The sequence below is a fragment of the Pangasianodon hypophthalmus genome, chromosome 15 (genome assembly GCF_027358585.1).
Source record: "Pangasianodon hypophthalmus isolate fPanHyp1 chromosome 15, fPanHyp1.pri, whole genome shotgun sequence".
Taxonomy (NCBI): domain Eukaryota; kingdom Metazoa; phylum Chordata; class Actinopteri; order Siluriformes; family Pangasiidae; genus Pangasianodon; species Pangasianodon hypophthalmus.
In genome coordinates, this window is record NC_069724.1 from 10,779,237 (window position 1) to 10,802,896 (window position 23,660).

The 23,660-nt window shown below is 42.0% G+C and overlaps 1 protein-coding gene across 12 annotated transcripts in view; it reads right to left on the minus strand.

The window, feature by feature from the left end:
- sptan1 (spectrin alpha, non-erythrocytic 1) overlaps positions 1-23,660 on the minus strand; it is a 46,371-nt gene that overhangs the window by 1,381 nt on the left and 21,330 nt on the right. For 4 of the 12 annotated variants that reach the window (XM_026941037.3, XM_053240175.1, XM_026941040.3 and 1 more), the window contains exons 16-55: positions 23,302-23,545; positions 23,083-23,205; positions 22,615-22,832; positions 22,008-22,100; positions 21,780-21,914; positions 21,528-21,676; positions 20,716-20,775; positions 19,310-19,508; positions 19,120-19,224; positions 18,561-18,593; positions 18,422-18,457; positions 18,183-18,230; positions 16,563-16,654; positions 16,304-16,448; positions 15,742-15,923; positions 15,024-15,123; positions 14,740-14,937; positions 14,064-14,210; positions 13,880-13,983; positions 13,624-13,786; positions 12,798-12,812; positions 11,076-11,207; positions 10,599-10,736; positions 10,401-10,505; positions 9,457-9,665; positions 9,257-9,377; positions 9,042-9,163; positions 8,496-8,628; positions 8,047-8,145; positions 7,802-7,961; positions 7,599-7,675; positions 6,555-6,764; positions 5,603-5,899; positions 4,931-5,043; positions 4,541-4,558; positions 3,921-3,983; positions 1,754-1,808; positions 810-1,006; positions 664-717; positions 60-206 (exon numbers count right to left, since the gene is read on the minus strand). In XM_026941037.3, coding sequence (XP_026796838.3) covers positions 60-206; positions 664-717; positions 810-1,006; positions 1,754-1,808; positions 3,921-3,983; positions 4,541-4,558; positions 4,931-5,043; positions 5,603-5,899; positions 6,555-6,764; positions 7,599-7,675; positions 7,802-7,961; positions 8,047-8,145; positions 8,496-8,628; positions 9,042-9,163; positions 9,257-9,377; positions 9,457-9,665; positions 10,401-10,505; positions 10,599-10,736; positions 11,076-11,207; positions 12,798-12,812; positions 13,624-13,786; positions 13,880-13,983; positions 14,064-14,210; positions 14,740-14,937; positions 15,024-15,123; positions 15,742-15,923; positions 16,304-16,448; positions 16,563-16,654; positions 18,183-18,230; positions 18,422-18,457; positions 18,561-18,593; positions 19,120-19,224; positions 19,310-19,508; positions 20,716-20,775; positions 21,528-21,676; positions 21,780-21,914; positions 22,008-22,100; positions 22,615-22,832; positions 23,083-23,205; positions 23,302-23,545 — 5,039 coding nt within the window. The remainder of the gene's footprint in view (positions 1-59; positions 207-663; positions 718-809; positions 1,007-1,753; positions 1,809-3,920; positions 3,984-4,540; positions 4,559-4,930; positions 5,044-5,602; positions 5,900-6,554; positions 6,765-7,598; positions 7,676-7,801; positions 7,962-8,046; positions 8,146-8,495; positions 8,629-9,041; positions 9,164-9,256; positions 9,378-9,456; positions 9,666-10,400; positions 10,506-10,598; positions 10,737-11,075; positions 11,208-12,797; positions 12,813-13,623; positions 13,787-13,879; positions 13,984-14,063; positions 14,211-14,739; positions 14,938-15,023; positions 15,124-15,741; positions 15,924-16,303; positions 16,449-16,562; positions 16,655-18,182; positions 18,231-18,421; positions 18,458-18,560; positions 18,594-19,119; positions 19,225-19,309; positions 19,509-20,715; positions 20,776-21,527; positions 21,677-21,779; positions 21,915-22,007; positions 22,101-22,614; positions 22,833-23,082; positions 23,206-23,301; positions 23,546-23,660) is intronic. The other 8 variants (XM_026941035.3, XM_026941034.3, XM_026941033.3 and 5 more) reach the window with 8 other exon arrangements.

The window sequence follows — 23,660 nt, forward strand, 5'->3', positions numbered from 1 at the left end:
CTCCTGAGTGAACAGGTGTGTGGTGGGCGGAGTCTGAATGCTGCGGCTCGGCTGCTCACCTGTTGGGGTCCACCGTGTCCAGGATGGACTCAAACTCCGGGTCTGGTTCTCCTTCCTCCACCATGGGCAGGTCGTAGCCCAGTGAGCGCAGGCAGGACTTGAACTCCTGGTGATTCAGGCGACCGGATTTCTCTTTGTCGAAATGTCTGGAGTGAGAAATGAGAATGGGAGGCAAAAAGTTAATTCACTAAAACGGTCACAAACTCTAACTGAAAATTTAATTCTGGCTGATTCGTCATCTTGCTTGCCGTAAACACAGCAAAGATTCAGTTCATTTGTTTTAACTAAACAATGTGTTCAAATCTGATTTGAGAAATGAGTAAGAATGTTTGCAGCACAGATCTGATGTGAATAGGGCTTTAGATGCTTTAGAAGTAAAACATGGGACTTTAAACACTGGAATACGGATGTTAGAGCTACGTTACTGTCAGAGCTGGAATACGGAATGGAATGCAGCGGAACATCGGAACGTGGATTTTCACCTTCAAAAGTAATTATGATGTAAATTGAAACGGTGAACTTTGTTTTGACAGCCCTACTCCTCACACCCTTGGTGCTGAACAGCTGTGATTTTTCACATAATGCTTTTGATTTTGTACTCACTTGAACATCATGCTGAACTCCTTGAGGGCTTCCTCTGTGACTCCTGTTGTGTTTCTGTGGAGGAATTAAGTATGTTTATCAGTATCACTGTGAAACAGCTCTATATAAATGACCCTGAACATTTTCAGTGTGTGAGCGTGTGATACCTGGCTTGGATCTGCTGCTCCAGGTTGTGCTGCATCCTCATACCGAGCTGGTCGAGCTGATCCCACTGCTGCGCCAGTCCTACCGTGCTGTGCTCCGTGTACTTGTTGTCCAGGATCAGTGCCTCCTCCATGGCCGCACCCAGATCCTCAATCTTCTTCAGCTGGCTGCGCATAGCACGGATCTCTTGGTGCTTACGCTGTTACAGACACAAACACAATCACACATGAATAAAGCTCAGTTCATGTCAAGATGTAATGAGAAGAACATGCTGATGCCAGCCCCAGTTTGTCTCGTGTGTGCTGCTCTGTTCAGCTTTCTGAGCTAGGTATTTAGGTTACGGTATAATTTATACTTATACCACAGCGTTGCTGAATTCTGGATTCTGCTTGGTCAGAAGGAGTTTAATTATTAATTAATTTTCTATAACAGCAGCTCTGACTAATGTAGCTGCAAATTACAGGTTTATATTCATGTACTCATTAATATGACACAGCTCATTCACGGGGACCTGTATAGCGGACACTTCACATACACAGATTAAACAGGTAAAGCTGTAACTAAGTTTTCCAACACAAGATGTTCCACAACATTAAATGGTAAATGGATAAAAACTATGACATGTTGGTCTTTAATAAATAAAAATTGTAATCACTGGTAAATTGCTGTGTATAAGAGGAATAAAACACTAGGGGACGTGCTGTTATAGGAAAATAATTAACTTCGGGGTGGGAACAGTAATTCCACTTCATCATACCACCCAGTCACTCATTATTTTACTAGAAAAGAACCACACAGAGTGGTGTATTACTTACATAATCACTATGGATGAAAATTTCTTCCTATTATACCAGGCAATGACATCTTTGACATTGCTTGGTATAATATTGTGCCATATTAAGCCATCTTGTGCTTTAAGTCAAACCCTGTTCGTGGCGACACTCACCTTCGTGGCCTCCAGCTGTGACTCCAGAGTTCCAGACTCTTCCACCATACAGGACCTGCCCAAACACACACACAGCAGTGAGATCAGGCCATAAGGCAGCTTCACAATACGTCACATCCATCATCACTACCTACTGCTAGAGAAATCCTACAGTCTGTACACTGTTAACACACCAACTCATCTTCAGGGAGAAAGCTAATAATACAGTTTAGACTGATACCAAACAAAACCTCTGGTGACACACAAGTCATTTCTTGCCATTTTTCCTGTACTTGTACAACTTACCCATGACCCATAGTGAAACCCCACACTAGAAGCCATTCCAGACTGCTGCACCCAGAACAGCCACTCAGTTCATGCTAATGGAGCCTCATATCTGTGCTCATGTCCATGCTAGATTAACGCCACAGCCAGCAGGGCCAGAAACTGATTATGTTCAAGACTGTTTAAAATGTGTTCAAAAAAGATAATTGAAATTATGTGGGTAATAGAAGGGTATTTTACAGATTTTAAGATATGACACTTTGTTATAAAATATAAATGTAGTGGGAGTTTTTATTTTCCATGATCTCGTTCTTATTAAGTCATGGCCAAGTGTTAGGATCCCGGTCCCACGTGTTGGCCCCCCCTAGTGGTGGAGTGCAGTTTACTGTTTCTCTTGTTTGTGGTGTTTTTGCTACAGTCCTTATCTTATTTCTGCTATTAGTCCATATAACATCCCAGCGTTATTCACTTTTATTGTTCATTGGCACCTGTATGGGAGTTGTATGTTAGCAAATGGTCATATACCATTTAATACCACAAACAGTCTAATACCTACACAAAGGTAATCACAAACAGTTGTCCTGTTCAGGTGTGCTGCCAAAATGTGCGGTTTAGCTGTCTACAGTCAAGTGCAAGCACGAATGTTTGACCATGTTTGAATTATACCTACACTATATAGCCAAAAGTTTGTGCACAACTGAACATCACACCCATATGTGCCTGTTGAGCATCCCACTCCAGATTTAGTCCTTGTTACTGTTACAATAACCTCCACTCTTCTGGGAAAGCTTTCCACTAGATTTTGGAGTGTGGCTGTGGGGATTTGCTCATTCAGCCACAAGAGCATTAGTGAGGTCAGGCACTGATGTTGCGTGAGGAGGTCTGGGGTGCAGTCAGCGTTCCAGTTCATCACAAAGGTGTTCAGTGGGGTTGAGGACAGGGATCTGTGCAGGCCACAAGTTCCTCCACTCCAACCTTGGCAAACCATGTCTCCATGGAGCTTGCTTTGTGCACAGGGGCATTGTCATGCCGGAACAGGTTTGGGCCTTTGAGTCCCAGTGAAGGGAAATTGTAATTCTACAGCATACAAAGACATTCTGTACAGTTGTGGGCTTCCAACTTTGTGGCAACAGTTTAGGCAAGACTCACATATGGGTGTGATGGTCAGGTGTCCACAAAGTATTTATATCCTCCTTGATGTTTGAGTATTGAATTAATAATTTTTTAATGAATGAAATTATTTACTACCAAGAGCACCAACAAAATCTTTCTTCATGCTTCAGTTGTTTCCACATGTGCTTGTACTTGCCTATTATTACTTACTATTTCTCTTCCAGTGTGTACTGCAGCTACTATGTGACTATGGATGTGACAAATGGCAAGACCAATGCCACACTAAACATCTGATTGGCTACCACTTGACGACTGCATACAGTTTAGAAAGTATATGTTTTAAATTGCTTAAGAAGGCCATATAGTCCAAAAATTGGTAAATTAGATTTCTCACAAGTTGATGCATTTGTATAAAATGAATAAAAACTCGAAAATGTGATGCTCCAAATAGAGACGTTAATAGGTTTTGGATCCACGTTTAGAAAACCTGTTTGCAGTTTCCAGCCCTGAATCTAGTGCATGAACTTTTTCCATCCCCACCTCCCCCCAAAAAAAGTCATAAATGCACTGTGACACAGTGCTGGAGTGGAGCCAGGCTCTGCAGGATTAGGAAGCTGAACGGTCTGTCTGCCTGCCTCATGGCCGCATCGCAGTGAGGGTTAGTAGAGAAGACTGAGCACACGCACAGCTCAAATGGTGGGTTTAGACTCGAGTGCATGAGGAGGAAAACCCAAACAATGTGGGGGTGAGGGGGGTGGGGCTGATGAGGGAATCAAAATGGAAAGAAAACCTTCCAGAAAGATCATCATCGACTTCATACTGATAGACTCGGATAACCCGACGATAGGCTATGCTATTCACAGACCAGGAGCAGGGAAAGAGGGAGGAATGAAAAAAATAATAGCATGAACAAATAAAGCGAGACATTAAAAACACAAAACATCGCAGAAGAAATCAAACATGAAAGACACAGACACTATAGTTCAGCCAAAACGTAAATATACATAATGTCACTTTACTCCAAATGTAATCGGTCAGTGTGGACATGTTTGGTTGAGCAACAAGGCTAATGTATCTAACTTGTAATGGAAGCTTATAGCCTCCAGGTTAGCATGGCACACTAAAATAGCCTTTAAGGTCCAGTCCAAATGAAAGAAACTTCAGGAACCAAACATGTCTTGGCTGATTGGCTATATTTGTAGTAAAAAGTAATATTTAATTTGTGCATTTAATCTGTGCTTTAATTGTGTTTTAGATCAGAGTTATTTATGAGTGTATTTATAAATGCCTTTACCTTGTACTGGCATCCTAGACATTTCACTACTGTACACACATTCCTTACAAACTCTCGCTAAAACACACACACACACACAATCATAGAAGATATGGAGAAAAAAATATGATATTAACCCATCCAGAAGATATGTCCTGATTAGAAAAGTGATCCCAAGCATCAGGAGAGGCAGCGAGAGAGCAGGAAGGGGGGAGAAAAAAAGAGAGACAAACATATAGTTATATCATCGAGCAGTGACATCATCAGCATTCAACACCCACATGTAAACAGAGGTGCACTTACACAAACACACACACAAACAATGCAAATGTGACTGTTTAAGCTTATAAGTGTGGTCCCATTTCCCAAAACACAGACACACACACACCAACACCACAGCAAAGCATGCTCTGACGCCTCTGTGCAAAACGGTGAACCATCTAAGCAGCAGAAATGTGATTACATGTCGTGCATGCATCTTATCTGTGTTGAATACAGAACGACGGGGCTGTGTGCTCTTCCTTTACCTGGTCTCCTGTAGCCACTGGTGGAAAGCGTTAGCGTGTTGAGCAAACTCCTGTCTCAGCTTGTCATTCTCCTCCTGCCTTCTCTGCTCCTTCTGCAGCTCCAGCTCACGCTCCTAAAATAAAAGCACAGCATGCAGCTTCAATTCAAGTTGAAATTCAAGCATACATTAAATAATAAAATGCTAATAAAAACTTTAAACACTGATCAAAAGGAAGTTCAAAATAGAAAGTACTGTACGTTTTTTATCATTATCTTGGAAGGTATAAGTTATTTTACTAACACCACATTCCTGACACTGAGAAATGTGTAAAACGTACACAACCCTTTATAAGTGTTATAAATGCTAATTTGATTAATTTGAATTTGACATAAAAAAAAAAAAAAAAAAAAAAAAAAATCACAGCTGCAGGCAAACTTTCGACCTATAATTATAATCAAGGATGTAAAAGCAAAGTGAGATGCGTTATAAAAACTTACCATTTAATGTAAGCACTTTATAAATCCTTCAGCATTGCTTTATTAAATATTTATACTGTGCTTATTAAGGTTTAATGAAGGCTCAACGTAGATACGTGTTTATTATTCGTAGTTTTAACGTAGCAGAAAACTAGCTATGTCACTGGTGAGGAACTCAGTGGAGCACCTGGTCATGTGTGATGGTAGCTCGTTACCTTGATGATCTTCTGCAGGTTCCTCCAGGTCTCCTCCAGAGCCTCCATGGTGAACCAGGTGTAGGGGTTAGACACCATGTGGTAGCTCTTGATCTGGCGGTCGAGCTCGGCCAGCTGGTTGAAGTCGGCCTCAGCGGAGCTCAGGGAAGAGCGGAATGCATCGTGGGCCTCACGCAGAGCCCTGATCTCCTCCAGAGAGTTACATCTCACTGGGTCGGTCAGATCCTCCTCGGCATTCTCAAACCAGCTGTTAAAGGCTGATGCTTTCTTAGCAAAGGTCAGGAACAGATCCTCCACCTGGGTGAGACGGCACAGGGGACTTACTGACACGTAAACTGTCTCACTGCCTGGACAAGTTTAACATCAGTGACGCAAAGTGATTTTAATGTCCATACTGCAGATATATTGTAGTTTATTTATTAGTGTTACAAATGTAACATTTCCACAAATGCTGTAAATTTTAAAGACCTTGAAAAGTTCTGAAAATGTGTTTATGTATAACAGTAAAATGCATGTAAATACCTAAATAAATAATAAACTGCACACTGTATACACTATAGAGATCAGTTATATGGTTGATTGCTGTGACAAGAATAAAGAGAGAAAAAAAAAAAATGAGCAAAGTTAAATCTAGTCTCAAGCAGGAATTAAAAGTGACTTCGTTCCTGTGCCTAATATTTGATATTTTCCATTTATATTTTAAGGATCCGAGAAGGAATTACTTCATTACTGTATTTAATTTCCATTTTAGTGGATTTCTGTTTTACCCAAGTATAAATTATAATTAAAAAAAAAAATTCTAACATTTTTTTTTTTAGACTTTCCAAACCTTCCTTAAACGTTAATGACTCAGATATTTGCCTTGGCTACTGTAAGGGTGACATTTGCATGAGATGGCTGAAGGTCAGGCTGAAGGTCAGGCTCGGGTGTTGTGTGAGGTGTGTGTTTTTACCTTTCTGAAGTGTTCCTGAGCTTCCAGCAGCTTCTTCTTGCGGGCTGCGGAGTTGGACAGCAGCTGGTTCCAGCGTTTCATCAGTGTAGCGTGACGAGCCTCAATGGCTTTGGACTGCACGTGTTTGGCTGCGAGGAGCTGATCCTTCAGCGCAGTGATGTTGGTGATGCCCTCCTGCTGGAATGCCTGAAGTCCAGCATCGAATGTTTCCTACAGTGAGGGAGAGAAGGTGCAGAGGTACAGCAGAATATCATTTATTATTTTGCAAACCAAGTTTTAATATCAGACACTACTCCTGTTACACACCTGTAATAAAATATGTAATAAATGTCTCACATCTGGATGATTATGAATGAACTGACAAGAGTGTGACCAACTTTTCCAACAAACATGGATGCTGGCATCACACACAGTCACACTGTATTCTATATTTTATTTCTTATACTTTACTTTAAGACCTGTGCCTGATATTTTCATTCTGTATATTTGTCTGAAAGTGTTTAACCCTTACAGCTGCAAGGTGCATGATCCTGACTCCTAAGTAAAGCAGAAGAGAGTTCCTTTCCTATTAATATTACAGTTCTGTATTATGAAAAGGGAAAACACTGGATGTGGTTCTTTAGTACAGAGAATAAGTGTAAATCTGTGTTTAAATATTCTATATCAGGTCTTAAACCCATTTTTCACATCTGTATTTTCAGTTTTTACACATTTTTCTTCCCTAAACTACATGATGTATGATACTGCGTCCTAAGAAGGGGATAATTTAGAGCAGCCCTGCGTGATATCACAATGTAATATTGCTATATTATGATCATGATTCAGTTTTCTGAGTATTGCTTCGGTACTGTTGGTGGTTTTATAACTTCACTGTTATTTTTATAATTTGTCTGTAATCGGGGGATTAAAAAAACGGGCAAATGTATTTTTGCAATTATGCACTGCATTAGAAAAACAAAATGTAGTGATTACATAGCATCTATTCAGGGGTCATAATATGGTATTTCTGCCACAAATTTAAATTCGGTGTCTCCATTCCCATACCTGCTTAGTGAGCAGCGTCTGCACTGATGACAGGTCTCGTCCATAATCATCTGTCTTCAGACTGTTCTCTTTCTCACCTAAACAGTCACAAAACAGATGCAGGTTATCAGCTTGTTGTAAAAAGTGTACATTTTCTCACACACACAGGGTGTGAGTGTTTTCACACACACAAACACATACACACACATGGTGTGATAGCGTACCGATCCATGACTCCACCACATCAGCCTTCCAGTTAAACTGTAGGAAGGCGGAGTTCTCGTCCAGCTTGGCCTTCCTCTGAGCGGCGGCTCTCTCCAGCTCGGCCACTTTGCCACGCAGGGACTTCATCTTGGCCGTGATGTTGTCCACGTGGTGGTTCTCCTGCAGTGACGGCTCAGTGTCAGTGTGACGGCACAAACATTTCCAGGAAACTACAGATTAAATGAAGATTGAACTGCAGTGCTACCTTCTTGATGAGTTCGTCTCCGTTAGCGCACACATCGTTCACTCGGTCCCTGTGCACAGTGAAGTCTGTCTCAAACGCCTCATGCTTCTTCAGCAAGCCCTGAGACGGGACACGATTAAGACAAAGAGGAAAACGGTCAGGAATTTGCATGGAGATGAAAACATTACCTCTTTATAATTATCTAAGCCTAAGGAAAGCTAAATGATGCTTTCAAATGAGTCTGAATAATTCGTGATTAGCCATGTCTATATGTTTATAATTCCCTTTTAATGTAACGTGGTGGGGCCAACATTGGGAAATGCTTGCAGAGCTCCACGCTCAACAAACACAAGACTGATGCTGCTCGTCTCCCCCACTGCTTTTAAAATACGTGTGTTTCTGAATATTTAATTGATTTAATCCAACACTAGTGTCCCGTTTGCAGTGTGTAATAGTGAATGTGTTTGTACCTGCACAGCCGCCAGCGTGTCACCATAGTCTTCACTTCCAACCAGGTTCAGCTTCTCATTAATCCAGGCTTCTTCTTCCTCTACATTGGCCACAAACTGCTGATACTCCAGCGATTCCTCCAGCCTCTGCCCCCTACACACACAATAACACACACAGTTATGCACTGATAGCATTTTTTCAGACCAAGTACATGTTTTTTGGTAATCATCAATACAGATACTGACATTAGTATCCTACGTAGTATTAATCAGTCAGGGGCATCACGGAACATTTAATTTAGCTCTGCAGCTCTGTTCATGTTGGCTGCTGCTGTGTGCTGCTAGCAAGACTCAGCATTTGGAGTTCTTTATGTTTTATCAGGTTACTTGTAGAAAGATGTTGAAGCTCCTCCTTTTGATATTTTCTCAGAGCACAGTTTGTAGTCTGATTGCTATTGTTTATCATGAAATATATCCAGATGATTCTTGTTTTGTGTCGTCTGTTCATTAGCTGAACATACACTAGGCATACGTAACAGTTTTGTTAAAAAGGATGCCGGTTCTCACCTGGCAGCGGCCAAATCCTTCAGCTCCTTCCAGTGCTCGACAAACTGCGCCAGCCTCTGCTGGATCTCGTCCTGCCCGATGGTGTTGTCATCAGACAGCTTCTTCCCCGTGTCGAGCACAGACTGGAGAGGACAAGCATCGAGTAACTCAACACTACCACAGCTAAAGCATCACAGATGACATTACGAGAAAGATAACGATGCACAGCTCCTCACCTGAATGGCCGGCTCGTGAGCTCCAAGCTCAGCCTCCAGTCTCTTGTGCTTCTTCCTCAGATTCTGTACTCCTGTCAAATCACGTCCATAATCCTCCGAACTCACCAACAACTTCTTCTCTCTAGCAGCACAAATCAGAGAAATGTGTTAGATTTAGATATGATACAAGATGGCAATATTTGCTACAGTATAATACACACTTGATCCAAGATTCTTCATCGTCCAGGTCTCTGAAGAACTGGTGCAGGCGGTGCGACTCATTCAGCTTGGCTCGGCGTCCAGCGGCCATGCTCTTGATTTTAGCAAAGCGTCCGTTAACGGCATCACGCTTATCTTTGACCTGAGAGGTGTCAAAGGCGTTGCTGGCCATCAGGCTGTCAGCCTGGCCATTGAGGTCCTTCAGACGATCCTGGAAGAGCGGAATGAGAAGTGTTAGTGATGAACAGCACCACTGTTACTGTGGATGCAATTAACATTTCCCCTGTGAGACAATTACTTTGGAAATATTCAAAAGATTTACTGACGTTAGCCTGTGCATGTTATTGTTCAGTGTTCATCTGCTACATAAACCTGCTAGTTTACAAGATAGCTTGCTGTTTATTTCACTAACTCGGTCTCAGTCTCGGTATAACTAAGTATGTGCAAATGTGTCAGACTTAGCTGAAGTGCGAAAAAATAGAAAGTACAAGATTTCTAGGTGATGAACTTGTTACCTTTGATTTTTTTAAATAATGTTGTTAATCCTCAAAGACACACACAAACTTGCAAGCACACACACACACACACACACACACACACACACACACACACACACACACAGTGAAGTCATAAACTACACGTCACTGTGTATTACTGCATGGTAAGACTGATTATCTTTGTTTATAATATTTTAACTACAAATCATTTTAAAAATAACACAGATTTTAAAATATTACAGTTACTTAAAAAAACTTAATTCTGTCATGACTCTAAAAAGAAACACTTCAAAATCAGGAAAAATCAACCTGACTCTATAGGGGTGCACTTACTTATAAGAACATGTGCTGCTGGAATAGGGTTTGGTAACACAGTCATTTATCTGAGGTTCTAATATAAGGTGTGCCGTGTAAAGTGAGTGAGTGAGTGAGTGAGTGAGTTGGGTTACTTCATGGGCAGAGATGTCAGCCTCCAGAAGCTGGTGCTTCTTCAGCAGGTTGTTGACTGAGGCCAGATCCTTCCCATAATCCTCAGAGGCGAGAAGAGCTTCAACCTGCAGATGGAGATTAATGAGCAGAAAACATGACCACGTGTGATTCAGCGATTAAACCATTCCGCTGTATAGAGGATTAGAAACAGTTCTCACCTCCGACAGCCAGAAATCGAAGTCCTTTATGCCGGTGTTGAAGTTCTGCTGCTTGTTGGCCTCCTTCAGCTTCTGACTTTTCTCAGCTGATTTATTCACCAGGAACTGCCACTGTTCATCCAGAGCCACCAGACGAGACTGGAGACATCACACACACAAGGCTCAATTAATCACTTATACCACAGCACTGTTGGATTCTGGATTCTGACTGGTTATAAGGTGCTGATTAGTTTTCTAGAGAGCAGCTCTGACAACAGAGCAGTTGGAAAAAAATCAAGTTAATATTAATGCTTACATAATCGTGATGTCAGGGTAAGTTAGTGGCTAATGTAAGCTATCTTTTACGGTTTATTTACTCTGGTGTGTGTATGGTGTGAGCAAAATAATGGTAGTTGAATGTAAGATGAAACTAAAATGTCAACTAATGTATCACTAACATTAAAGTTTAGGCCTGGAACATAAATAGGACATGTTTACCTTGACGGCATCCTCACTTCCTGCACATGCACCCCTCTGGATGAGAGCATTTCCTGTATCGATCACACCCCGGATACGGTCAGCATTGGCATGAAGCTCTGCCTCGAACGCCTGGTGTTTCTGGTGCTTACTCTGAAAGCAGTGATGGTGAGAGAAAACGTCATGACTTTTGTACACTGATTCTGCTGATGTTTGTAGACCACAAAGCAAAAAATGGATGAAACGTGCTGAGGGTGAAATGAGTACACCATCAGACCAGGACAGATAAATGAGTTACTACTTCTACTGCTGCTACACACAGGACAGCAGCACAGATGGAACATTTAATTTAAAAAAAAAAAAAAAAAAAAAAAGGAGTGAATTGGACTGAAGAGCATCCAAAACAAGATGTGCATCTGTGAAGAATCAGAGAAGTTGGGCTGTTTTGTGTCATGTAGGCTACATTCACGTTACAGGACTGACAGCCGAGACGGAGAGACGTTTAACCTAAATGTACATTCAGGTTTCTAAAAAGTTTACATTGGGCCTCATTTATCAATTGTTAGTCAACTTGTGTGTAAACGTTTTCATGGGCCACCAAACTAAAAATTCCCACTAGATTTACAAAATTTCTGGTTACACTGATTTTCATACTCATATTCATATGTTGATAAATGCCAATCAGCCAAGTGCTGAAGTCCTGTGAACAATTTTTGCAAAAAAAATTTCGTATCCTTTTGACTTAAGTCTACCGAGTCTACTTATTGCTATTCTTCTGTATGCTGTATTTTCTGGCATTCTGTTATTCTATAGACTGGAGATAATGACCATATAGATTTTTCTTCTGTGTTGTATGTGGCTCATGAATGTCACATTAGGGCACTAAATTACATGTTATACACACACAAACATGAACTGGGGAAGGGGAGAAAAAAAAAAAAAAACAACAGTTGTAATTATTATATATTTTACATCATTTTTTATATTTTCCTATTTTCTGTCACTGCTATTATTTGCCCATTTTATTTATTTTTTAAATGTATTCTTTATTTCTGTTTTTACTTCACACTGTAAAGCACACTGAGCTGCATTAGATGTATGAAAGGTGCTACAGAGATAAAGCTTATCATTATAGGTCAATGCAGAAATGAGCTATGAGGCTTGCAAGGTGAATGTAGCTGTTGTTCCACACCATCTTATCACCTGGAGAAAGAGAGGGAAGGAGATGTAAAAGAGAAGCTCACTATTTTAGACACGCGGTATGAAGCAGCTACGGCACTGTATGTCACAAACCCATAAACGAATACAGCAGAGCACAACGCAGGTCTCCGTCCCCTCTCACTCTCACCCCAAGTTTAACCCTGCATTTGTTATGCAGACCCTCAACACATTGACAGTGTGGAACAAATTCCAAACAAAATCAGCCCAAAACTGACACACAGACCAAAAAAATGACCACAAACTGCTTCAGTGATGGAACAGACACGTTAAAGCGCAGAAAATGCTGAAATAAAACAAGTCCATAAGAAGCAGGCAGACAGCACAGGGGGACACGGAGCGGGGACACGGAGCGGGGACACGGAGCGGGGACACGGAGCGGGGACACGGAGCGGGGACACTGTTGGAACTCTACTACATGTCCACTACGCACGCACACACACGCGCACATACGCGCACACACGCGCACCAGACATGTGATGAGACCCTACTGAGGTTAGTAAGCGAACACACTACTCCACTTACCAGTAGCTTGGACAGCTAAAAACAAGACATGAGAACAGAGAGAGGTTCAGTTTGATTCAGTACACACTGAGGGGGTTACAGGAGAGACAGGAAGCATTACTGTGCTTATAAAGCACAACTCTATTAACCAGTAATTATTTACTCATTAGGATTAGATTACACTTGAACATGTAAAACAATATACAAAACTGTTGGTACAACTAGAGCTGGACCAATTAGAAGACCACTTATTATATCATCAGTAGAAAAGCAAAATCAACAGGTACTTAAATCTTTATATTTTGCATGCATGCATGCAGGAGCATTCTGTGCACCAATTTGCTTTCATCTTGGTTTGACTTAAGCTGCTTTAGCGACTGTGGTGTTTGTGTTGCTGTCAACCTTGAAGCTCATGGGACAAAGAAAGGCATTATTAACACGAGTGTGTACATGTTACTCATGCTGTGCCATGTGATGCATTTACAGCTTTCATTCATTCCAGTTACTGCTTTATCCTGTTTGAGGTTATGATGGTAAAAAAATAACTAACCTGCTTGTATTTTGACAAAATATAACCAACTACGTTTGTCAGAAAATATTGCACAAACAATAAGAACTGCTGAGCGGGTGGTAATGGGATCAAAAAAACAGTCCCAGTTATCCTCGGCATTAATCAAATTTAAAATTAATGTTAAAATAGGTGAAGCTTGGCAGGTCTTTAAAAAAAAGAACTAACTATCGTCCAGCTCTAGGTAAACATAAAACATGCAGAATTTGACTTTCTGACCATATTTAAAGGAGCTGAGGTCAGTGAGGTTAGTGGGGTCACTGTAGAGTGAAGCTGTACCTGGATGTTAGTTGGGTCTTTGTAGGACTCATCAGTGGCCGTCTGCAGTTTCTCACTGATCCAGGCTTCAATCTCATCCACGTCTCTGCTGAACTGCTGCAGAGTCTGAGACTCACCCAGCTTGGAGCGTTTCTCAATCATCTGAGCCTTCAGGCGGCGCCACCTGGGGGTCAGGACGTACATTTCATTTACACCAAATTTTCCTCACAAGCGACTCCACTAGATTCATGCTGATGGGTAGGAGAAAAACTCTGACCTGTCCAAGACTTCGTTGCGGCGTTTGAAGATCTCAGGTTTGGCGTAATGGTCAGCAGAAATGAGCTGGTCAGCGAAGGACTGCAGTGCGGCGATTTTCTCCTCCTGTGGAGACAGTGTATGGTCAGCCTGACTGATTAGAAAAGCACACGCTCACTGAGATTTGTCCATGTTACACTGCTGACCTGCACATTGATGGCTTTGTCGAAGTCCTCGTGCTTCTTGATGAGGGCCTCCACACTGTCGAGGGAGTCGCCCTTGTCGTCAGTGGCCAGGAAAGCTTCTCTCGCTGCCATCCAGTTCTCAGCCTGCTCACAGTCACGGTTAAACAGCTGCAGGGAACACAAGAGGAGTTCGTCATTCAGGAATATGGTTTGGACAAACTACGCATGTACCTCCGGAACATGAATAAATAAATTAGTTAATATTCACTATCTGCTGCTGGATGTTGCATGAACCAGTCATGTCATAGTTCCTACATTTTATTAATTAGCAGTGATTTTCAGTTAGTGTAGTGGGGTTTAGGTATTAAAACTCCACACCAATGTTGCCTGAAATCCTGTATCCTGTTTTTAAGTGTAATTTATGTCACCTTCAGAAGCAGGAGAACTGTACAAACAAAAGACAATTTGAAAAGTGAATTACACATTTTTAGCATTAAACAGTATGACTTATTATGCAATAGACACTACCCCTGTCTTTTCCAACAGCAAACTGCCTACATGCTGCATTTTAAAAAGTGATGTTTAAGGGTCAATACACATGTCACTTTGTACTGCTTTATCTTGTTTCTACTGTGTAAAACTACAAACATTATGAAAAATAATACTGCTATCTTCATTACTTGGTGTTTTCCCTCACCTGCAGCTCCAGGCACTGATCCAGCATCATCCTGCGCTGCACCCAGGCCTTCTCCAGGTCCGCCCTCTCGCGGTCCAAAGCCTCCAGTTTCTGCTGGATCTCAGGACTGGCGTAGTGACCACGTGCCAGCAGCTGCTGCCCAAACTGCTCAAAGGCCTGGAAGGTTCCAGCACGGGCATCGATCTCAGTCCTGTGCTCCTGGAGAGGAAAGAGAAGCCGTTTATGTGATGTGACTGATGAGGCTACTGAGGCTCTGGTGCGAAGACATATACCGAGTTCAGTACCTGGTGTCTCTCCAGCAGTGCTTCAGCTCCAGTCACGTCCTTGGCAAGCTCATCAGAAGACACAAGTCCACGGATACCATTGATCCAGGACATCAGATCCCTGCAAGAGTGACACACAGGGATAATTACTAGTATCTGGTGTCATAGTACCTCAGTTTAGTGCTGTTTAGAGCTTAAAACATCATAAAACACCACTTTGTAGTCTTGTGGAACTGAATAAGCAGCCAGTGTAGCCTGAATAAGAGTGGAGTAATGACCAGTGTAGCCTGAATAAGAGTGGAGTAATGACCAGTGTAGCCTGAATAAGAGTGGAGTAATGACCAGTGTAGCCTGAATAAGAGTGGAGAAATGACCAGTGTAGCCTGAATAAGAGTGGAGTAATGACCAGTGTAGCCTGAATAAGAGTGGAGTAATGACCAGTGTAGCCTGAATAAGAGTGGAGTAATGACCAGTGTAGCCTGAATAAGAGTGGAGAAATGACCAGTGTAGCCTGAATAAGAGTGGAGTAATGACCAGTGTAGCCTGAATAAGAGTGGAGTAATGACCAGTGTAGCCTGAATAAGAGTGGAGTAATGACCAGTGTAGCCTGAATAAGAGTGGAGTAATGACCAGTGTAGCCTGAATAAGAGTGGAGTAATGACCAGTGTAGCCTGAATAAGAGTGGAGAAATGACCAGTGTAGCCTGAATAAGAGTGGAGTGATGACCCAATATCCTCACCGGAAGTCACTGAGGAAGCGCTGCAGGTCGTGCGAGTTGCCCAGTTTGTCCTTGCGCTGGTCGGCACGTCCCACCAGGCTGCTCCAGGCCGTGTTCAGCTCAGTGCATTTCTCCTGAATATCATCCACAGCCTCAGGATGGGACTGGATCAGACGCTCGGCTGTCTCACCCAGAGAGTTCACCTGCCACAGGACACAGAGATTTATTTCATCATGGCACAAGACAAAAGTCAATAGCAGAGTCTAAGCCAATAAGCCAAGACACCGCGTCTGATGATGCGAAATATAAGCCATGGTTTAAAAAAAAATAAAAAATTCAAGAGTCACCCTTTTGTGTTTAATCTTTTTTTAATTTCTTTATTTCTTCTATCCTTATATGCACTGTTTATTGTTATATTCTTTGTCCAATTTGTTAAAATCTCTTATGCAAAGCACTTTTGAGTCAAAATGAAAAAGGCTACATAAATAAAGATTATCTTTATATTATTATATAAAAAATATTCTATGACATTTTTGTATTAGACTGTGATTTGGGGATACATATCAATGCGCTGCAATCTGACCTTGTCTCCCAGAGCAGCCAGGTCTCTCTCGAAGCCCTCGTGTTTGCGCTGCAGGGCCTGAACGCTAGCCAGGTCGTGACCATAGTTGTCGGTGTTTAGGGCCTGGTTCTTCTCCTCAATCCATTCTTTGGTCTCATCAGCATCCCTGAAAAACATAAAATATCTCTAGTCCATGTTTCTTTTACTCCGTGCTCTTTAATTGAACCTGCATGTTCATCCAGCGTCTTGAGGAAATCAAAGTGAGCTGAATCATTCGTACCTGTGGAACCTCTGCACCTCGTGGGCGCTTCCCAGCATGTTACTCCTGTCCTCCGCCAGCTGCTGCAGCGCTCTCCAGCGGTTATTCAGCTCCTGTAAACACCCCGAACGCAGCCATCAGCATCCTGTCAACTGTTCGCTACATTTACACGCACACTACAGCACAACTAGGTCAAAACATTTATAGCATATTGACCACACATGAGAGTTTAGATTTAAAAAAAAAAAAAAAAAAAAAAAAAAAAAAAAAAAAAAACCTTCTAGACTTTCCAGAGCTACGTTACAATATATCTATCTTTTTTAGCTTTTCGTGGTGCACTTTGAAAAACTCTTGATCATAACATATTTCCTTTTACCTGAAGTGCGCTATTCTGAGACAAGTCTTTATTTAAAACAAAAAAAAAAAAACACACCATTTGTTTACACATTTCATTTGTTCATTTGTTTTCTCTTTGCATCAGCCTTTAAACCTTTAAAGCATGGCTGTGAATCACGTGTTGTTACAGAGCGTGCTGTCACATACGTAAAAATATATTGCTTCTAAATCTGTCTTTGCAAAGAACTTCAGAGCTTGTTGTACGGACAAACACAGGATTTACATAATGCCTAATGCTCTTACTTGCCGTTCACACCTGTGTTTAGCGACAAGTGATTCTAAAGTATGTTTAACACCAAGAATGAAGCTTTTGCTGTGTGATTATTATTTCTGTTCATTGTTTTTCTATATTACTTCTATCAAACGCAAACACACGTGCCAGTACAATTACTATAGAACACAGCTTCAATCTGAACGTGCTCCATTTTCAGTGTTGCTGTATTTTTGAGCACTGCAGCGATCTGTCACAGTTTATATAACACCTGTTAATGGTTACAGCAGTGCACTGGGAAGCTAGTACAGCTGTTTAGTTCCTCACAAGTTTTCGGAACATCAGTGAAAATGCTCCTATCATCAGCCGGGACCTATACAATGTTTCTGTCAAGTCAGATTTAGAGCATGACAATCAAACCATGTTGTTTACGTGATTATATTTTAGGCTAACACTGAACCTCTGGTGTGCATGTAAACATAGCCATTGTGATTAAGACATTAACAGGATGTCTGAGAGAAGGTGACACTCAACGACATGGGTTCATAGTGAAGGATGACTGAATGCAGACAACAGATCAGATTAAAAACAGGAGTTACAGCCACAGATCTCCATATTAGAGCCCTAAATAGTTGATGATGTCATTCTGCCCATTGCTTTACAAATCAGAGAAAAGTCTACAGGGAACACATTTTCTAAAGTGACACTCTCTCTATCTAGGGCTCTAATATGTATATTAATCACCTTTTACAGCCACAATGACATTACAGGACAACAAATGACTTTTAAAATAAAAACACAAATAAGCACAGTGGTCAGGTTGTGAGCTGCTGGAGACACGCTGGACTGACGCTTTTTAACACCACTGCATGGACGTTTAGGTAAAGAGTAAGAACAGAAACGGCCAATGGAGCAGAGCGGGAGTACAGGATGATGGTGAGGGGGACAGGGTTAGTCCTTCAGGCATAAGGACAGGATGATTTAGTAAGGGGGTGGGATGATGTTCTACAGGGAGTACACAACAGGTTTCTTACCTTAATAGTATTAAAGTTAGCCGTCGTTTGGACAGCCATGCGAATAGACTACACCGAGTTGAAAAAATCAGGGGAGAGTAAAAACAGGAGGAAACAAAATCACACCAATCAGGAGAAAAGTCACCACGTTAGTGTACAGAGTTCTGCCCTACTCTTTAAAGCTCACTTATTATTCTCCATATTAGAGATATTACCATTCCATACCATTGGTGTTAAACATTCAGTTCAAATAATATTACCTTCCAGGGAGAGGCGGTTTTGGAATCAGTTTCTTCCTATAAAACAGGAAGGGAATATTAATAGAAGAAATTTATAATTGTTTGAAATGATTTTATACTCTCAGGCATGCAGTGTATACGGTATTAAAATGACAAGGACCTTGCCAGGAGCCGAGCCCAACAGTTCTTGTTGCTGCAGAAGGAAAGAAGGGAAAGATAATATTAGAGATTTTAGCATCAATCAACGACAGTATAATGTGATATAGGAACACATTACCTATAATTTTACAAGATGCCAGTATAACACCAGCATATTTTATTTAATATTTCACTCTGACACTTCTTTCTCTTCTCTATTTTATTAAGCTACTAGCTAGCTAGCTATTTAGGATTACTCCAATGGAAAATTAGCTATGACATCAAGGTGGCGTGACGTACACTCTTATACCATTCGTCAGCCAGAGAAAATAAAGATCGCCCTCTACTGCACTACAGGCAACAGACAACTTATTATACAAATGACTGTGCTAATGCACTAGCTAAATGTTAGCTATTCAGTTTTATGCTAGTTAACATTATTAACATTATTTTTTATCCTAACTCATTTTCTTGACAGCCTGTAAGATGTACTCACTAATATGGCTTCAGGATAATATATAATTGCTTTGGTTAGTACAGGATGTAAAAAAAGCATAAAACTTTGGTTGATAAAGGCTGACCTGAGCCTGCACCATTGGAGCCTCCTCAGCCATCAGTCCCTCAGACTCCAGCTCTGATGCCACCTTGTTGATGTCCCTCAGACGAGACTCGTTTGCCTTCAGATCCTGATTCACGGAAAAACACAATGACATCACATAGAGGCAGATTTTGTCTAACTGTTCAACACAACTGCATTTGGAGAGAACATACCTTCTGGAAATCGTCAAACTTCTTCTGCAGCACCTCCACCTGTTCGAGGTCAGACCCCACCTCCTCGTTGGTCAATGCTCCCTCCTTCTCGTTGATCCACTGCTGCAGCTCGTTGGCCTCACGGAACAGCATAAACTTCTTGCAGCTCTTCTCTAGCATGTTCTTCCTCTTCTCGCCCAGTTCCAGCAGGGTGCCATACCTGAAACACACAGGAGGAGGTTCAGAGCTCAAATCAGGGCTTGAACAAATCTCTAAAAGTTATGGCTAAAAGGTAATCCTGTGGGTCGGATTTACTTTGCGTTCTCCTCCACCCTGACTGGATGTTTCACTGCTGCTTCATCAGCAGTTTTATATTCAATCTCCTGAACCATAACAACAAAAACTGTAAGCATTCTGAAGCAAAAAAAAAAAAAAAAAAAAAAAAGAAGAGAGTTAGCTAGTTGCTGGTAGCTACTGTTAAGACGACACTATACATGCTTGTGAAATTACAGTACAGCACCTAGATACTGGTGCTGAATCATTTTCTATAACAGCAGCTCTGACAATAGTGCAGCTGCAAATCACAGGTTTATATGAATGTGCTCTTTCTAAATTATTATCTTTCTATAGTTACAGCTCATTCACCTGGACATGTAGTGCACATGATCCACATAAACTGATTGGGGAAAAAAAACAGGTGTAATTGTTGATATGGTGAGGTTTTCTTCAAGACAACTTTTTTTTAAATAATTATTATTATTATTATTTTTTAAATGGAAGGAGTCTCCAGCATCAATGCTTTGTAAGTCAGAGGTAAAGCTGTAACCAAGTTATAAAGCAACAAAGCACCAAAGAATGTGCTGTTATAGTGCTAAAATTAACTCTGCTTCATCATACTACCCTGATATTTTCTATCAGAGCTCCAAGTAAACCTCTTTTACAAAGAAATCATTCATTATCCAAAGAGATCTGGAGGAACCTACTTTTTTTCACTGTGTAAAGCTGGCCAGAGTGAGGAGTTAGTTTCCATGCCAACAATCTCTCGACACCTCATGGTTACCTTAGCCATACCCCACGCTATTATTTGCTTCAATCTAGAACTAGTGCACATTGTACAATGCAGTGAAGGAGAAGAGTGAAAGGATGATGAAAAGCTGAGAATGACCATGTTGAAGCATCACCCGACTCTTAGGCAAGCTTCAGGAGAAACAGATATGACTTCTATTCCTTTATTGAATAGAAGTTAAGCAGAAGGATGGCCTTGCAGGAAAGAGAAAGATGAAAAGGAAATGTTAATAAAGGCAAGATTCATGACATGACAGCTACAGAAGCATCGGCGACTAATGAAAGAGGGTGATGAAAGGAGACGATGGGTTAAGATGGTGGCATGATGGGTGAGAAAGAGCACAAGCCTGGGTCCTACTCACAGTTCCTCCACCTGCTTCATGCGCACAGACACACTGCACGCTTCCTTGGTGGCCACATTCCTGCCACAGGGCAGGCCGAGCACACACATGCAGGCGTTAGAGAAGAGATTAGGAGAAGCAGAAGAGGAATAAAGAAAGGCAGAGACATTAGTAAAACTGAAAGAAAGGTCAGGGCCCTGACTGTTTAGTTGTCTGATTGGAGCTGATTGTTACAGGAAGCAAAAAGTGTAAAATAGATTTTAGGGCACTTTCACACCTATTAGTCCATTTGCCAAGCCTGAAACTTCTGGTTTGGCTTCATATTGTGCGTAAATAATCAAACCAAAAAGCAAAGGGGGAAAAAACCCCTTCGATGCAGCCCTAATTAAATGATTAGAGTATTATGTAAATAATAATAGAAATAACATTTGCGTATCACATCCAACATTTATTTTCTCTTTTTGTTTGGTGATTCAGATAGCCAGAAAACATGGCATTTCTGCAGCCCTACAGCTCTGTCCTTTGGCTCAGTTTGAGCCTCGTGGCTCAATTTAGCAGTTTCCACAAAAAATGCTGCAACCCAGAACACACAGTTTTGGTTCATGTTTGGTTCATTTCTTGCAGTCGAGTCAAAGTGGAAGTGGACTGTGATCTTGTTTGTTTTGGAGTATGACTGCGGTGCTGTCACCTGTCTAAAGAACCGCACCAAGCGTTCAAACGGACTAAACTATGCATATGTGAAAGCACCCTTAGGTTAAAGAAAGAAACCAGTTTGTTAAGATGTTAGATCAAATCTCAAGTGCTAAAATGTCACAGGACTAAGGGTCACTTACTGGTTTTCGATCTGCTCCTGGCGTAGTGCGATGCTGCCCTGCTCATCCAGCAGGTTCTCGCGGGAGGACGACTGAGTCGGGTCCAGCTTTTTAACGTATGCTGCCGGCACAAAGCCCTGCCTGTCGTTCACCTCCACTTTCCACCAATCCTGAGGAGCAGACAAGACATACAGAACAGTCTCAGGTATGTCACTGTATCTACCAAACCTCCCTCAATACTTCATTCAAAGTGAGTGGTCCTTTGAGATCTACCTTATTGGTGCTGTTGAGCAGGGTGAGGATGTCTCCTTTCTTCATGGTGACTTCACGAGGACTTTTCTCCTGGTAGTCATAGAGGGCGAGCACCAATTCCTTACCGGTCTCATCATCAGTAGGAGCAACTTGTTGCTGTAGGACAGAGCAGCAAGAGATCAGGTTCAGATTCACTCTGCTGGTGAGAGTGACTTTGTGGATGGTTTAACAAGACGACGACACACTCACCCTGCAGGCCTGAGCCTGTTCCTTCAGGGACTGGATGCTGCTTCCATAAGCACTCAGGTCTGACATCAGTGCCTCATGTTTCTTCAGCAGGGCCTGAGGAGCAAGAAATCCAGGATCAGCTGGAGTATACTGGCTTGAGGAGCGATTCAAACCTCTCAGCCATTAGACCTGATGCTACACAATGGCCACTTTTTCAGAGAAGAACTTTAAGCTCTGGACTACAGTTTCTAGTGTGTTTCCACTGTACAGACTCAGTCAACAATGTCACACTCGCAAGCACATTTACGTCACACAGTCACTAAGGAAAGTTCAACAGGACATTTATTATATTGCTTTTGAAGACAAGAAACCACTCTCTGAAGACTCTGCTTTCCAAAAATGCATGCTTGTCATGTGATCTACCCAAATCCAAGATGGTGGAACCCATTGTGATTATGTTTTCTGTATTAGGTATTTAAATTAGCCTGGTTTCTTTCATACCAGTTTTTCTAGCTTTAATTTTGTTAGCTAAACTTTTTTTGGAAACAGACTGAAAATGTCAACGTGGCTAGAACAGAACAGAACAAAACAAAACAAAACAAAACCCCACGCACTTCTCCACACTTACCTCAGCTGAGTCCTCGTCTTTGCCGTAGTCAGTGCTGCCTACAATGGGCTCCTTCTCCCTCATCCAGGACTCAGCCTCGTTGGCATCAGCGAAGTACTGCTGGGCCTGCAAGGAGTCCTCCAGATCCTGCTTGCGCTGAGCTGCCTTCCCTTTCAGAGCCTCCCAGCGCCCGTGCAGCTCCGCCAGCTTGGCCTTCACATCCTCACCGGCAAAGTGCCCTGGAGGACAGGTAAAACCAGAGCGGTACGTATTTGCACTCTCCTCAGATAAAAGCTGTCCTATTAGGAAGGCAGCTTCGAATTTGCAGTATCACATGTATTGTTCTATCTTTTGTTCTCTGTTGTTCACACGTATTCTGTTCAACAGACCAGCTCGAATATGAAACTTTAACAGACTCAGTGGTCACACTGACCGAGCTGCTTGCAAGCACAGTTAGATTCTTGTTTGAGAAGAAAGAGCAGCACATACCCTCATCCACCATGGCTTCGCCCTTTTGAGTAACAGCCTTGATGCGGGGCTCGTGCCCGGTGATCTCCGCCTGCAGGGCCTGGTGCTTCTTCAGCAAGTTCTGCACACCAATCAGGTCTTTACCTGAAGGGGAAACAGACACAAAGCACAGTTTTATCACTGTTATATCATTCAGTCTGCTCCAGATCCTGATCCAGCTAATCTGATTCTCAGCCTCACCCCTGTTGGTAGAGGAAGCGATGGGTTCCTTCTCTCTAATCCACGTCTCCTCATCCTCCACGTCACGGAACAGCTGCTGCAGCCGCAGAGAGTCCGACAGCTTCTGTTTTCGTGCGGCCATGGGCTCTTTCAGAGCCTCGTAGCGTGCTACCAGCGCCTCCTGTTTCTTCCGGATGTTATCGGCATCAAAGTGGCCAGCTTCCTGGAACTGCCGGGCCTGGATGGTGATACCATCAATGCGGTCCTGTGGGGAAGATTGAGAGGCACATGGCTGATGTCACTTGTCCTGTCCACACACCTTTTAATTAACTGGTTTTAAAAGTCTGAGCCACCTAACAAGTGAGAGCTAACCTAGCAAG